This window comes from Perognathus longimembris, chromosome 6 (assembly GCF_023159225.1).
Source record: "Perognathus longimembris pacificus isolate PPM17 chromosome 6, ASM2315922v1, whole genome shotgun sequence".
Taxonomy (NCBI): domain Eukaryota; kingdom Metazoa; phylum Chordata; class Mammalia; order Rodentia; family Heteromyidae; genus Perognathus; species Perognathus longimembris.
This window is the reverse complement of record NC_063166.1, coordinates 64,626,836-64,642,627: the sequence shown is the minus strand read 5'-3', so window position 1 is coordinate 64,642,627 and position 15,792 is coordinate 64,626,836. Positions and strand designations below refer to the sequence as shown.

Here is a 15,792-nt window from a genome sequence, read left to right as displayed (position 1 = left end):
TTGGACTCAGGGCCTGAGCACTGTCCCTGGCTTCTTTTTGCTCAAGACTAGCATTCTATCACTTGAGCCACAGCGCCACTTCCAGCTTTTTCTATGTATGTGGTGCTGAGGAATAGAACTCAGGGCTTCATGTATACGAGGCGAGCCCTTGACCACTAGGTCACATTCCCAGCCCAAGAAGATTGACTTTTTGACAGTCTGGATATCCATAAAAGTTCTTGAATCCTGTGGAGCTATCAATGTTTGAGGGGAAAATGAAAGATGATTCCGAGGTCTAGAGGAGATGGCGCATTGAGAGCCAGGGCATATCCTGGCCCAGCACGCTTATGTGTGACCCTGCAGTCCCTACCACTGACCTTGTATCTGTGCCCAGCTCTGCAATCAGCCCAGAGGGCAGAGCTGCCAGAACTCTGGCTAACAGGTCAGGTGCTGGTAGAAGTCCTTCAATTTTCCATTTTTAAAACATGAGCCAGTTAGGAAGCACAGTTCCATATTCTCTTCGGTGACCCTGGCTTTCTTCCCCACCTCTGCTTTCCAGGAACAGTATGAGTTCTGCTACAAGGTGGTGCAGGAGTACATTGATGCATTCTCAGACTATGCCAACTTCAAGTAACAGGAGACGAGGCCCACGGACAGAATTGCCTTTAATATTTTGTAATATTCTGTTTTGTTAATATACCCAAAATTGTGTATATATCTTATAACTGTTTTAGAAATTGGTACATAGGCTTCTATTACCTATTAGGTGGAGATTTTATATGTAAATGTGTTAGCACTGATAGTCCTTTTTCCAATGTTTTATTGGGGAATTAAATAGTGTGATGTTTGGATTGATATCGTGAAATCCTCAGCCTGGAAATTGGGCTGGGTTATTATTCTGCATTAAAACATCTGTTCCTAAAGAAGATAAACACAAGACCCATTCCAGGTAGCTCAGTACCAACTAAGAAAACAAGCACAAAGTTTCCAGAGCTCTTGAGGAAATGGTTGTCCCGGTGCCCCAATGAAAACCTCTGTCCCTTCCTTCACTGTAAATTATCCCTCCTCTCTCCAGCCCACTCCTGCCGTCACCTACATCCCAGCAGCCCCCTGTGGGGAGTAATGGGACCAGAGCGGTATCTCTGGCACCACACTAGGGATTATCAGGTAATAAAAGCTTTGACTCCCTGAGGAAATGTCTCTCCCTTTTGTCTGGGTGGGGCAGCCGTAGTTATGGTGGGGACTCTAGGCCACTCTTGTCCCTGCTGTTGCCACTGCCGCTGCTGTTCCAGCTCTCAGCTCTGAACATCCCTGGGACTCTGCCTTCTTGCCCACCCCATCTTTGGTTCAGTGATCCCAGTGAGCCTTGCTCTGTGGGGAAAATGAGCAAGTTTTGCTGAATTTCCCTAAATGCAAGGAGGGGCACAGGGGAGAGAGAAGCTCAATCGTGGGGTAGGGGCTGGTCTGACAAGTCTAGTCCCTGGTGCTTTGCTCCAAAGTCATCTGGATTGTCATTCTTCCCAGAAAATTCATACCAGCTGTTCCCATGCTGCAGCCCAGATCTCCAGCAGCTCCTCCACTGGCCCTTCATTGTGTTCCTTGGCAGGGGAATCCAGCTGTGCCATTCCACTTGCAAACTCTAGCTCAGTCATCTTCATCCTTAGTCCTAGGCCACTGCTGAGGGTTTGTGCCTATCTGTCTCCAACAATACCAAAGTATGTCCTAGCCCTCTGCTTTCCCACTGATTACAAGCTAATACTAGCTGTGATTAGTAAGAGTTCCATGGCCAACAAATGGCTTTCCTGTTGCACTGAGATGGACATGAGGGTAAATTCCAGAATCAGCCTGGGAAGGACAGTCAGACATTCCTGAAAAGCTAAATGTGTTTCCTGAAGAAAAGGACCAGAGTTTTCCCTGGGAAACTTAAGTTATTCTGGTTTGGATTTCTCCAGAGGGCAAGAGTAGAGTACAAAATAAAGGTGCCCCATTCATTCAGGGACACGAACTGAAACATTCCATGAACCTAAAGCAGAACACAGCTAGTTGGCTCAACTAGAGTTGTTTTCACTAAGCCACAAAGCAAATGTTTTCCTAAAAATACCTAGTTAACTAGGATCTGATGGCACACACCTATAATCCCAGCTCCTTAGAAGGTAAAAGTTGGGAAGACTGTTTGAGGAAACCCCAACAAAAAGTCTGAGAGGGGGCTGGGGATATAGCCTAGTGGCAAGAGTGCCTGCCTCAGATACACGAGGCCCTAGGTTCGATTCCCCAGCACCACATATACAGAAAACGGCCAGAAGCTGCGCTGTGGCTCAAGTGGCAGAGTGCTAGCCTTGAGCGGGAAGAAGCCAGGGACAGTGCTCAGGCCCTGAGTCCAAGGCCCAGGACTGGCCAAAAAAAAAAAAAGTCTGAGAGGCTCCTTCAGCCAATAGCAGAACATGGTTGCACAAGCCAAGAAGGATGCATACATAGGAGAATCACAGTCCAGGCATAAACATGAAGTCCTATCTGAAAAATAACTAAAAAGGCCAATGAGTGAAAAGCCAGAAAGGAGGTGTCGCTCAAGTGGTAGAACCCAACTGAGCAAGCACAAGACCTTGAGTTCAATCCCCACTACGTCAAAAAACTTTTAATTAAAATCACCCCATTTATTAAAGTCTGTATGTTTCCCACAACAATAATTGAACATCCTTTCCTCACAGTGATTTCGGATCCCTGATAATAAGTCAGTTTGGAAAATCACAGCCGTGCCCATTCCACCCCCATCATTATTGTCACAGGATTTGATGCATCTGTTTGTCCAATGACTGGTCACCACAGTGCCAAGGCTGACCCTGCCCTTGTATTTGCTGGTCTGTCCGAATGGGGAGATTGGCTATTAACCCTGTAAACAGCCTCCAACCCCTAGATATTGACACTGGCAATGGAAAGCGGAGCTACTGACGCAGGCTAGGAGACAGAGCCCTTTCCTGCAGCTCACAGATGAGCAGTTAGACCCCTGGGAGACTGCAGGTCTCTCAGCTGCCTCCCCCCAATAAGCCTACTTGGAGAGAAGAGAGGCTACCCTGGGTGAGTACTACTCCACCAGCCCACCTCCAAGTGATGTGACTCAACCCCAGTGACAGGACAATTTTCTAGGTGGTGGGAGCCCCTGGGGAAAGTAATCACCCACAGACCTCTGGACAAGCTATTGGCTTCTCCATTCTTAGGCCCCTACTTTTCTACTAGGCAGAGCCTTGAGTGGGATTCACTGCCCCTCTCCAGGCCTCAGTTTCTCTTTTGTGTCAGGGACGGCTTCACAGGCCTCAAGAGCAGGAGCTGGAGGATGCATCCACAGAGGAGGGAAGATGAGACTAAGACATGGACCATCCAGCAGGAGTCCTGTGACTTAAGTAAACCAAGTCATCATAAACAGTGTTAAAAGCATATTTTTTAAAAAGCATAAAAGTTTTATTCAGGTGCCAAACAGGTTTGCCAATGGGAAAACAGGTTCAGTCAGATTAAACCAGCCTTCCACCAAGGGAAAGCAGACGTGAATGTACAGAACAAGAAGCCATGAGGCAAGTGTGGCACAAATCAGAGTAATCGGAAATTTTCTAAGTCCCTGGCAGTGGCCCACTTAGGATGCAATTCTAGCTGCTACAGTGTTTCAGACATTGCAAAGTATTGTTAGATTCCAGAAAACCATGCCTCTTGGATTCAGTTCCCAATGTATTGTACATGTGTCAGTTTTACTTACCAGTAAAGCTGAAAAAAACCTTTGTGCTCAGAGCCTCATGCTTTCTAGGCAAGTGATCTTCAATTTGAGCCATGTCTCTAGTATTTTTCCTTTTTTTTTTTTTTTTTTTTTTTTTTTTTTTGCGGTCATGGGACATGAACTCTTGGCCACAGCACCAACTTCCTATTTTTCAGATAGGATCTTGTTTTTTGGCTAGGTCTGGCCTCAGACTGATCTGACTTCCATTTCCCACACAGTTGAGTTTACAGGTGTGAACTTCCATGCCCAGCTATTTTGATGAGATGGGAAGCTGCAGATCCTACAGATCTTCACTTCTGGAATAGCTGGGATTATAGGCATGAGCCACCACACATAGCCATTTGGCTTCTTTTTTTTTTTTTTTTTACCACTCTACAACCATTTTGATTTTTGTTTTGATTTGGGGTCCCTGGGAAAATAGGGAGTGGACAAGAGAATCTATGTGGGAACCTTAGAGCCAGCCAGCAGCCTGATGTTTGCTCATGATGTAGATGCTGTGGAAAGGGAGGGTTAGGTGCGCCACCACACACCTCCCCCTTTAAAGACGTCACTGAAATCTGGGCCAGAGCAGGGGGTGGAGCCAACTGATCAATAAATCCTAGAGCTGTCTGGCTAGGGTCCTGCTGCACCTGAAGGAGTCACTCTATTCGCAGCTCTTCCTGGGTGAGTGAGGCTGTCCTCCCTAAAGCTGGAGCTTCTGGGTCTAATTCCAACCCTCCTTTCTTCTCTCCCAAGCCCTGCCATCCTTAAACCATGCCCAGAAAGATCCCCCTTTTTCCACTCCCCTTCCACTCTACCCTGTGCTTGTCTCTGGCCTGGGAGGGGCAAGAGGCTGAAGCATTTTTCCCATCCCTGCCACATTCTTTCCACATTCCCAACTATGGTAGATGAGAGATGGAGGCCTCAGAGAAAGGGCAGAGTGCCTTTCTAGTTTCCTAACACCAGTGGTCCCAATGGCTCCACTGCTGCCCCATCCCATGGAGAATATCCATTCATCTTCCCATCCTTAGCCAGAAGTATGTTCCCCTCTCCAACCTTCCATTTCTGAAATTCCCTGAAGGAAAGGAAGATGGGTCTGATCAACTGGGAGAGCCATCTTAGCTGGCAAGGTTGGGGAAGCCTCTGTGTGGGGCTCTGGGAGATGGCCGATGGTCTGAAGCATCCTCCCCTGGTACGGGCAATGATCTTTCAGAGTTTAAATGACTGAAGGCCTGAGGTGAAAAGCACAGTGGTAGAAATGGAACATTAAAGATGCCAGTTGGCCAGGCTGGCCCTTGGGGAAGAGGAAGGTTGTAGTGAGAATGTCAGGGTGCTTGAGTGCTGTCCACTATCCTTGAGAGCAGACCCACCATGGCCAGCTCGAGGCTACACCTCCTGCTATTGCTGCTGCTGCTGACTGCCCATCCTGGACCCTCACGGGCTCAGCATTGGTCCCACGGCTGGTATCCCGGAGGAAAGCGAGCCTCCAGCTCATCCCAGGACCCCCAGAGTGCCCTCAGGCTCCCAGGTGGGTGATGGGTCTCCCTCACCTGACTGGGAGGAAGATGCTGGGTGTGGGGATGAGGGTCAGGCTGCAGGCCCTGTTCCCTTCTGAGAAATGTCTCGGGCCCGCAGCAGGTAGCCCACCCCAAAGTGCCCATGGCTTCCCAAGTGACGCTATGGCATCCTCTAAGGACCTTATGCCCTGGAAGGGCAGGACCATGGCCCTCCACAGGAAGCAGCACTTGGTGCAGACACTATTGGTAAGTGGGGTGAGACCCCAGCATTCGAGCCCAGCCTCTGGTCACCAGGGGCCATCCTGACTGGGGGCTGGGGAGAGGAGAACCACCACTGGGATGCCCCTCACCTCCTCCCTCCCCCAGTTCTCTATTCATTAGTGGAGTGGGATGTAACGGTACTCCCTAAAGAAGGGTGGCAGCTTTGGACCCCTGCTGGTTTCTTGACAAGTATGTGTCAAGGTGGGCAGCCCCTCTCCCATCCAGTGGGAAGAGCAGAGCGGCCGGCCATCATAGAGCTAGGTGGCCCCTGACATGTCACTCCAACTCGACCATTGCGCTCCCTAAAGCCATAGCAGAGGACAGTTGCGAGGGAGTGGTTGATTACGAACTTGCAAATCGCTCATTGCTAAAGGAAAAAGTCTAAGCTCCAACGCAGGTCCTACCCTGTCGCCTATCTTAGGTGATTATGAGCTCAGGACTTGACCGCACCAGGATTGTTTAGGATGGACAGACGGCCTGCCCACATTATGGGAAAGCCCATGCTGGGTCCCCCAAGCTCCTGTGGGAGGGTGCGCGTCTGACCCTCCAGGCGGGACGACGGGGGAGGGGCCCGGGAGCGACCAGGGCTGATCGCCCCTCTCTCCGCAGAATGCAGCCCGAGCGCCGCGTCCCGCCGCCTTCGAATAAAAAAATGTGAGGTCCAAAGTTGTCTCATTCGCTCCGTCCCTCGCCCAACCCCGCTGTGAGGCCCCGGGGAGCGGGTGGGATGCGGGGTGAAGGAGGGATAACCCTAAGGTGCGGGCCGCGCTGGGAGCGTCCGGCCAGTTCTGGGGAGAAGGGAGGGCTGGAGCACCAATCACAGGTTGGGTAGCCGTGTGGTGGCTCCGCCCATCTAGGGGCGTGCCCTAGGGGTGGGGCTGGAGGCTGCAGGTCCCAGGGTGCTCCGCGGCAGCTTCCGGGCCGGGCGTGGGCGGACGCGGCGATGCTGCGCGCGCTGAGCGCCGTGTGCGCGCGGCCTCCATGCCGGCCTCCGGCCCTGCCGCTGCTATCGCCGGCGCGCGGCCGCAAGACCCGCCATGACCCGCCTGCCAAGTCCAAGATCGGGCGCGTGAAGATGCCACCCGCGGTGGACCCGACGGAGTTGTTCGTAGTGACGGAGCGTTACCGGCAGTACCGCCAGACCGTGCGCGCCCTCAGGTGTGTGTGCCCGCAGGCCGGTGGCCGGCGCGCCCTCGGGGGAGCGTTGGGGCGGGCGGCAGGGTGCCGACTGGAAGCGCGTCCCCGCCCAGGCAGGAGTTCGCGTGGGAGGTGCGGAGGAAGCTACAGGAGTCCCGAACCGGGGTCCTGGCCGAGCGCAAGGTGCGGGAGGAAGCCGCCGAGCACCAGAGGCTGATGGCCTGGAACCGGGCGGAGAACCAGCGACTGCATGAACTGCGGTGCGTGAGGCTTAGAGCGGGACCGGACGGGCCGAGCCCGGGCGGGCAATCGGGGCCTGGGGAGGCAGGGGTCCCGCTCAGCCTCGACCTCCCCCCGGCCCCTTTGCAGGCTTGAGAGACTGCGGCGGGAGGCGCTGGAGCAGGAGCAGCGGCAGGCCGAGGAGCAGGCCCGCCGAGCCCTGGAGGAGCAGGCCCGGAGACAACTCAAGGAGCAAGAAGTGCTGCAGCTTCAGGTGGGGGTGGGGCTGGTGCGCTTGCGGGACTCGAGACTCGGGAGAGAATGGAGAACCTAATGCCAACCAGAGCTGGGCTGAGTTTGACCTTGAGCCTGATAAAATCATTGAAGGATTGCTAGAACCAGACAAGGGTTGATAATGTGAAACCTGAAAGCAAGGGAGTAATCCTACAGTAGATGGAATTTCGATTAGAATAAGAGAGGGAGAAGGACAGGTTTGAGAGGGGTTTAGAGGAGATCAGGAAGTGATAAGGGACCGAGCCCATCACTGGTACAAAGGTTGTCACACCTAGTGCTTGGTGCTCTGGCTGTGATGCCCTGTGGGTGATGGTGTAAGAAAAAAAATATGGCAAGTACACCTGCGATTATCCTAGGTCTGGGTTTCTGAAAGATGTCCTGGGCCCCGTGCACCCTTCTTCCCCAGAGACAGCAGGAGCCTTTTCCCCCAGCAGACCATGCCTGGCAAGCCAGCTTGTGCTGGGCTCACATGCAACTGGCCTTTTCTCTCTTCGTAGGAAGAGGCAAAAAACTTCATCACCCGGGAGAACCTGGAAGCACGTATAGAAGAAGCACTGGACTCCCCAAAGAGCTACAACTGGGCTGTCACCCGAGGCGGGCAGATGGTCAGGTCGCAGCACAAAGGCTCCTAGGGGCCCAATAGGGACAGTGTATACACAGTGTGTGACTGGGAAAACCGGGGGCCTTTATCATCGGGCAGCCCTTACCCTGTCACTCATCACTTGGTGAGAAACTCCCAGGACCAGTGTCCTATTCTGCCCTCAGGTGCAGTGTCAGGTTCAGCACTAAGCCTAGAGTGGTTTTTGTCTCACAGGGCAGCATCCCCTCACATAGCCAGGCCATCTCTTGAATGTCATGAAATACATGAGCCACTTGTGACCTGATAAAATCATTGAAGGTCTGCTTTTATAAATAAAGATTTATTGGAACACAGCCTTGCTCATTCATTGACTACATTTATACTGGTACAGTGGCAGAACTGAGTAGAAGCAACTAAGACTGGTTGACTTGAGGCTTTAGGATACTAGCTCCAAATGAGGATATATTACCCAGTAATCGACAAAAGCTAACCAGTGACCCAAGGCCTGCTGCTATTCAATCCTGGGTTTTGCTGGCCAGGGCCTGATAGGTCCAACACCCTGAAAGCACAGGAGCCTCCATTTTTCTTGGTAGTTCTCTACTTGCAGCTTCAATGATGTACATCTGCCCTGGTGCTCCTAGCATTCTTGCACCACCCACTAAATGGTGCTCATTGGCCAAGGCTTTATGAGATCAGGGTGGCTTGACAAACCCTCTGCTGATGTTGGTGCAGATCCTCCTAAAAACCAGGCTTCAACAACAGCCCCTAGCCACCATCCCAGTGCTGGCAATTGGTGTCTGTCCTGCAGTTTTGTGGTATCCCATGATAGAAGGCCTGATCTCTAGCAGAGCCCTTGGACAGTTAGTTTGATGGGTGTGGCCTTGATCCAAAAATATCAGGGGTGCTCATGGTTCTTGCCTCTACAGTCAATAGAATGCGTCTTCAGCTTTGCATTACTGCTTTGGACTTATTTCAGAAGGAAATTTTCCAAGCTTGACAGTTCCCAGAATTACTTTCATTTTAGCTGTCAAGTGGGCTTAACTTCCTATGTCCTCAGAGCAGGCGTATATTTGTCCATTGGTCATTCTGACAAAGGTCAGAATTGCCAGAACTGTACTTGGCTGCAGGCTGGGCCATCTAGGGAATCTCTTGCGCAAGGTAGATTTGTCCCGGTGCTACTGGTTCATGCCTGTAATCCTAGCTATTCAGGAGACTGAGATCTAAGGATTGGAGTTCGAAGCCATCCCTGGCAAAGTCCATGAGACTCAACCACCTGAAGTGGAGCTGTGGCTTAAATTGATAGAGCACTAGCCTTGAGCCAAAAAAAAAAAAAAAAAAAAAAGCTTAGGAGCAGCACCTAAGCCCTGAGTTCAAGCCCCAGGACTGACCAAAAGGGAAAAAAAAAAAAGGGCTGGGAATGTGGCTTAGTAGTAGAGTGCTTGCCTAGCATGCATAAAGTCCTGGGTTCGATTCTTCGGTGCCACCTAAACAAAAAAGCCAGAAGTGGTGCTGTGGCTCAAGTGGTAGAGTGCTAGCCTTGAGCAGAGAGGCTCAGGGACAGAGCACAGGCCCTAAATAGGAAACTTACTTTACCACTGAAGTAATTCTGACAGGAAGAGTCAAGCTTAGAATTATTTTTCTTCTGAAGTAAATCCAAAGCAATATTGCTACCCCAAAATCCAGATAAGTCTTCAGCACAGGTAATGAATTATACAGTAAATATGTCAAAGGACAGAACATTACCTGCACCTACTTCTGATTTCAATTTATAAGACCTTGAGATCAAGAATTTGCGAGGAGCTTGGTGCAAGTAGCTCATACTTGTAATCCTAGGTACTCAGAAAACAAATCCACATTGTCATAGTTCAATGCCAGCATGAGCATTAATGTTTTTGGGAGTCCATGTCCAAAATAACCAGCAAAAAGCAGGACTGGAGGCATGACTCAAGTGGTAGGCTTCTGGTCAAGCCAGCAAGCTGAGTTAAGTGCAAGCCAGGAGTTCAAACCCAGTACCAGCCAAAAAAAGAATACATAAAAATCCCACTATCGTGCCATAAAGGAGCTCATGAAAGTGACATAAACTTGAAGGCAAGTGTTCTACTACATTCCTGTAGTCCTAGCATTTTCATGTTCAAGGCCAACCTGGACTAAAAGCCAGGCTATGGTTCTTCCTGCAAAAGGGAAAAGAAGAGAGGTGTACAAGCCCCATCCTCAACCAACACCACACACAGTAGCCTGGCAGCCAGATGTCCGGTCATCAACCCCAAATGATTGGGCGTTTTGTTAGTGGGGTAAAAACTAGCTTGTAAAAGGTTCTTGGTAAGTAATATTGAAGTTTACACTTTGCATTTTTAATTTGTGTGTGTGTGTGCACGCCAACCCTGAGCCTTAAATGCAAGCTCGGCACTATCCCTGAGCTTTTTGCTCCACTCTTACCATTTGAGCCACAGCTCCACTTCCAAGTTTTTGGTGGTTAATTGAAGATGAGAGTTCCACAGACTTTCCAGTCTGGGTTGGCTTTGATATGCAATCCTCAGATTTCAGCCTCCTGAGTAGCTAGGATTACAGTCATGAGCCACAGGCACCAGCTAATTTTGCAGGGGAGGGGCTCAAACCTCTTGCTCTCAATTTGCTTTTTTTGCTCAAAGCTGGCACTCTACCACTTGAGCCACACTTCCACTTCCAGCTCTTTGCTAGTTAATTGGAGATAAAGTGTCTCACTGACTTTTTCTGTGCTTATGCTGACTTTGAACCTTGATTCTTGGGTCTCAGCTTCCTGAGTAAGCTAGAATTACAGGCATGAGCCCCTAGTACTTGGCCATTTTATTTATTTATTTTTTTTTTTTTTTGGCCAGTCCTGGGCCTTGGACTCAGGGCCTGAGCACTGTCCCTGGCTTCTTCCCGCTCAAGGCTCTGCCACTTGAGCCACAGTGCCGCTTCTGGCCGTTTTCTGTATATGTGGTGCTGGGGAATCGAACCTAGGGCCTCGTGTATCCGAGGCAGGCACTCTTGCCACTAGGCTATATCCCCAGCCCCCATTTTATTTTTTAATGCAGTATTTTTGCTTGAATCCAAGGTCTTGCTTAAGTGCCCTACCACTTCAGCCTTTTTAAGTTTGAAAGTTCTTCCTGTTACTCAGGCTGGTCTCAAACTTTGTAGCCTCAAGTGGTCCTGCCACAACCTGCCACTAACTACATCATCAATCCTTACTGTTGCTCAGAAGAAACTATAGAACACCTTAAGATTCCTACTTGGACTTGGAGAAGAATTATGTGCCATGTGCAGTGAAATGGAACATGCATGACAAGCACAGTTTCTACTTGCAGCTCCTCTTATCTCCAGCAGAGGGCAGTACCACCAAGGACCCTAAAAAAAGTGATGAGAAAAGATTGTTAAATTTCACACTACTGGTGGGGGCAGGGCAGTGGCTCAGTCTGTAATCCTAGCTACTCAGGAGACAGAGATCTGAAGATTGAAGTTCAAAGCTAGCCCAGGCTGGAAAGTCCATGAGACTCATCTCTCCAGTGAACCACCAAAAAGCTGGTTGTGGAGCTGTGGCTCAAGTGGTAGAGCACTAACCTTAAGTAAAACAGCTCAGAGACAGTGTCTAGGCCTTAAAGTTCAAAGCCTGGGCTGCCTCGTGCTCCTCTTCTGGGGCAGAGGAGCAGACACAACAAGCCTGCTCTCTCTAATGCTGGCTCTCATTCTTCCTTCTGCACACACAAAAGCCATCTTTGGTGTCATTCATTACACAACAGCAAAGCACTAAGGCTAGCACGCTATCATTTGAGCCACAGCTCCACTTTTGACTTTTTTGGTGGTTAAGGAAGATGAGTCTCACAGACTTTCCTGCCTGGGCTGGCTCTAAACCACGATCCTCAGATCTCAGACTCCTAAGTAGCTAGGATCTCAGATGTGAGCCACCAGCACCTATGCCTTCTGTCCTCCCCTCTGAGTGCCGCCCAGGTCATCTTCACAAAGAATCTCTGGGGCTTGCCTTCATAACCATTGTAACCAGTCCTTCCCTTGTTCTCTGTAACATTTACTAGGCCATCACAATTCACAATTCACTTATTAATTCTGGTGTTGAAGTTGAGCCCCATGCGAACGTTCTACCACTGAGACCACCTAGAATCCCCTACCCCATGTTCACTACTATTGGTATATGATTATGCTTTATCTTCATTTCCTGTTTGCTTTTAGTTACTACAGCAGAACACCTGAGATAATGAGCTTACCAAGAGAAAAGGTCTGCTTGGCTCGTGATTTCAGAGGCTCCAGTCTATCTGTTGGCCCTGTTGCTTACATAAGGCAGCCTGTGATGGCCAAGTGCTTAGAGGAGCCAAAATCCCTTTATGCCAGCAGGCAAAAGAGAGGAGTGGCCCGAGTCCCGCTTCCGCCTTCAAGGGCATGTCTCAATGACCAAAAGACCTCCCTCTGGGCCCCACCCTTTAAAGGTTCCCCTATTCCCCAATATCACCATCTTGGGGACCAAGCTCTGATTCTCATTCTCATTCTCTCTCTCTCTGTCTCTCTGTCTCTGTCTGTCTGTCTCTCTCTCTCTCTCTCTCATTTGCTGGTACTTGCTCAGTTGATGCTCTGCCACTTGAACCATGCTTTTCTTGGAGATAGAGTCCTGGACTGACTTCCAACCATGATCTTGATTTCAGCCTCCTGGGATCAAGAATTACATGTGTGATGACATGTGGGAGCCATCAGTGCTCAGCTTGGGGGACACACAAGATCAAAACCATAGCACTACTGGAATGTTTATTGCTTCACACTTTTCCTTCTCCACTAGTAAATAAATAACGTGCAGATAGGGATTTTTCTCCAGTGCTGAGGATCAAACCCAGGGCTTCATGCACACTCCTTACTTTTGTGAGTCTCTTGAGTTTTAGCTCAAGTACTGAACTTCGGCCCCAGTCTGAGGGCATAGATTTCATCTGTTTTGTTCACTGGTGTTTACAGACATCTGTGATGGGACCCGGGCATCTTCAGATGAGGACTGGGGAGCCGAGGAAGGCAGGCTGGCTGGGTGGGGACCATTATGTGATGGTAATTTATGGGCAAGTGTTAGCTCTGGTGAAGTCAGTGTGCCCACAGAGGGGTGGAGGGCCTCTCTGGGACCGCTGCGGGGGCAAGGGCTTGGCCTTCTAGGCCAGGAATACCAATGAGCTGATGTGGATGGGAAATGAGCTGATTTGTAACCCAGACCCAGCCTGACCACTTCTTCAATACTGGACAGATCACCGCAGTCACTTGAGGTCGTGACTCAGGGTTAGACGAGCACTGGCAGCTTCTTAGCCTCCTTGGCCTCAGTAGCTACTGGAGGAGAGTGAACATACGGCAGAAGGGGCTGGACTGCCTCGTGCTCTTCTGGGCAGAGGGGCCCACACCGCGGTGTGCTCTCGCTAATGCTGACTCTCACTCCTTCTGCAGGGAGCCCCTGCGGTAACTGCCCTCCTCTACCGCAGGCAGGGCCCTGCACTTGGGCCCACAGGGAGCAGCCACTGGCTGTGGCCAGCTGGGAAGGGTGTCACTCCGGCCAGGTGGCTCTCTGCAGCTGAGGCCATCCACTGACGATACTCTTAGAAATGAGAAGTCCTTTTTTCTTTTTTGAAGGGAGGCTCAGACATGGCGTTCTCTTTCTTTTTTTTCTTTTTTTTTTTTTTTGGCCAGTCCTGGGCCTTGGACTCAGGGCCTGAGCACTGTCCCTGGCTTCTTCCCGCTCAAGGCTAGCACTCTGCCACTTGAGCCACAGCGCTGCTTCTGGCCATTTTCTGTATATGTGGTGCTGGGGAATCGAACCTAGGGCCTCGTGTATCCGAGGCAGGCACTCTTGCCACTAGGCTATATCCCCAGCCCGGCGTTCTCTTTCTTATCCACACCATTGAGTAGCACTCCTTCTGTAGAGAAATTTTAAGTTTTATTTTCATTTTGAGATACATTTCAACACAAAAAAAAGTAGGCCAGGCCCCAGTGGCTCTTGCTTGTAATCCTAGATACTCAGTAGCCAAGGTCTGGAGGATTATCATTTGAGGCCTGCCTGGAGAAAAAGTTAGCAAGACTCCCTCTCAATCAGCAGGTGGACACGATGGTGGCGGAGTGAGCCCGTCATCCCAGTTACAAGGAAACTGATACTGGGAGGACTGTGGTTCCAGGCTAACCCTGGGCAAAACAGTTTATGAGTCTTCATCTCGATTGAAAAATATTGGATGCGTCATCTGGCTACACCAGAAGCATGGACAGGAGGACTGTGATCCAGACTGACCTGGGCAAAAAGCAGAAGCCTATTTAAAAAAAAAAAAAAAAAAGAGGAGAAAGGACTGGAAGTATGACTCATATACAACACCTGCCTATCTGGCACAAAGCCTTACATTCAGACCCTAATACTGGCTGACCAAAAATAAATTAAAATGCAAAAAATAAAAAAATCCAAAAAGGTTTTGCTGTTCTTTTTCTGGGCTGGGACTGGAATCCTGGGCTTCATGCATGCTAGGCAAGTATTCTGCCACCACATTATGTCCAGCATCCACAAAGGGTTTTGTTGTTGTTGTTGTTTAGTTGGTTTGTTTTTGTTTGTTTCTATTTTTTTTATTTTTTATTTTGGTCATGGGGCTTGAACTCTGGGCCTGGACGCTGTCCCTGAGCTCTTCAGCTCAAGCATAGTGCTCTACCACTTTGAGCCACAGCACCACTTCCGATTTTCTGGTAGTTAATTGGAGATGAGTCTCACAGACTTTTCTGCCCAGGCTAACCATAATCCTCAGATCTCAGCCTCAGATCTCAGTAGATAGGATTACAGGTGTGAGCCACCAATGCCCTGCCCACAAAGGTTTTTAAATGCATAAAGTAATACTTTTGGAAGGAGGATCTCATTATAGAACCAAGGCTGGCATTAAACTTTCTATGTAGCCCAGACTAGCTATGAACTGTGATCAGTCTGCCTTAGTCTCCCAAGTACTGGAATTACAGGAGTGTGTCATCACTCCTAGCTATAAAAGACATTTTTAATCCTGAACATCCTATCCAAGAAAAAAAAAAAAGAAACAAAAAGATATTTGATGCTAGGCACTGGTGGCTCATACCTGTAACCCTAGCTACTCAGAAGGCTGAGATCTGAGGATCAAACTTTGAAGCCAGACTAGGAAGAAAAATCTGAGAGACACATATCAAATTAAGCAGCAAAAGGCCAGGAGTAGAGACATGGCTTAAGTGGTAGAGTTCCCCTCTTGAGGTAAAAAGCTAAGGGACAATGCCCAGACCCTGAGTTCAAGCTCCATTTTCAAAAAGAAGACACCTGATTCCAAAAGAAACCGATTCTATTTATATTCAGGTGTCATTGTTATAGCACATTTTGCTATTGTCCTAAGTGTGTGCCTGTGCACGCACACACACACACACATGCACCTGCACACACACATGTAGTGGGGCTTGAACTCAGGGCCTTGAGTTCTTGCTTGGATTTTGCTGCCCAAGGTTGATGCTCTACCTCTCGAACCACCACACCTCCAATTCCCTAAGTGCTCTTTAAAACACATTGGATAGGATGGATTTAATGGTGGCCGTGTAACTGCTATAACCTCAAGAGATGCCTGTCAACAATTTTTGGACAATTGCAACGGCTGTCGGCCATAGGGGGTACCTATCACTTGGATCTGCGCCTAGGCCCAGAGAACTGCCAATCCCCTGGTAGCTTGTGCCCGTGTCCTGGCGGAGGGAAGGAGTTTCTCTTGGAGGTTGGAGGAAGATGCGGTCGTGGGGTCGGGCGCGCACGTTCCCCGCGCTGCCATCCTGTTTGAGACATTGGCCGGGGTGGCAGGGGAGCCGTTGGTTGGGCTGGACGCCCCCACTTGCAGCCCGGTGTGGTCCCAGTGGCTCAGGCCGCTCACGTTCCTGAGGCTCCTGGACCATTCGCCAAGGCGGTGACCTTCCTTCACCCTGGCCTGGCCCTCCGTGACCAGGCAAGCGGCCGCCCTCTTAGACGCGGCTCGGCCCCCGCACAGCGCCCGGGCATAAAAGGGCAGGATGGGAGCGATCGCCGCCCGCCGCGGACCCCGAAC

The 15,792-nt window shown here is 50.1% G+C and overlaps 3 protein-coding genes across 5 annotated transcripts in view; all 3 read left to right on the top strand.

Moving 5' to 3' along the window:
* The window catches only part of Ptpra (protein tyrosine phosphatase receptor type A), a 116,681-nt gene extending 115,511 nt beyond the window's left edge, over nt 1-1,170 (top strand). For all 3 annotated transcript variants that reach the window (XM_048348912.1, XM_048348910.1, XM_048348911.1), the window contains one exon: nt 539-1,170. In XM_048348912.1, the coding sequence (XP_048204869.1) occupies nt 539-613 (75 nt within the window). In that variant the 3' untranslated portion in view covers nt 614-1,170. The remainder of the gene's footprint in view (nt 1-538) is intronic.
* Nucleotides 1,171-5,089: 3,919 nt separating this feature from the next.
* LOC125353713 (progonadoliberin-2) lies at nt 5,090-6,144 on the top strand. The gene is made up of 3 exons (XM_048349369.1): nt 5,090-5,246; nt 5,354-5,481; nt 6,106-6,144. The coding sequence occupies exons 1-3, from the start codon at nt 5,090-5,092 to the stop codon at nt 6,142-6,144; spliced, it is 324 nt and encodes a 107-aa protein (XP_048205326.1).
* A 271-nt stretch (nt 6,145-6,415) lies between these two features.
* On the top strand, nt 6,416-8,078 carry Mrps26 (mitochondrial ribosomal protein S26). The gene is made up of 4 exons (XM_048347430.1): nt 6,416-6,654; nt 6,747-6,893; nt 7,003-7,126; nt 7,644-8,078. The coding sequence occupies exons 1-4, from the start codon at nt 6,440-6,442 to the stop codon at nt 7,776-7,778; spliced, it is 621 nt and encodes a 206-aa protein (XP_048203387.1). The 5' UTR covers nt 6,416-6,439; the 3' UTR covers nt 7,779-8,078.
* Nucleotides 8,079-15,792: the final 7,714 nt, after the last annotated feature.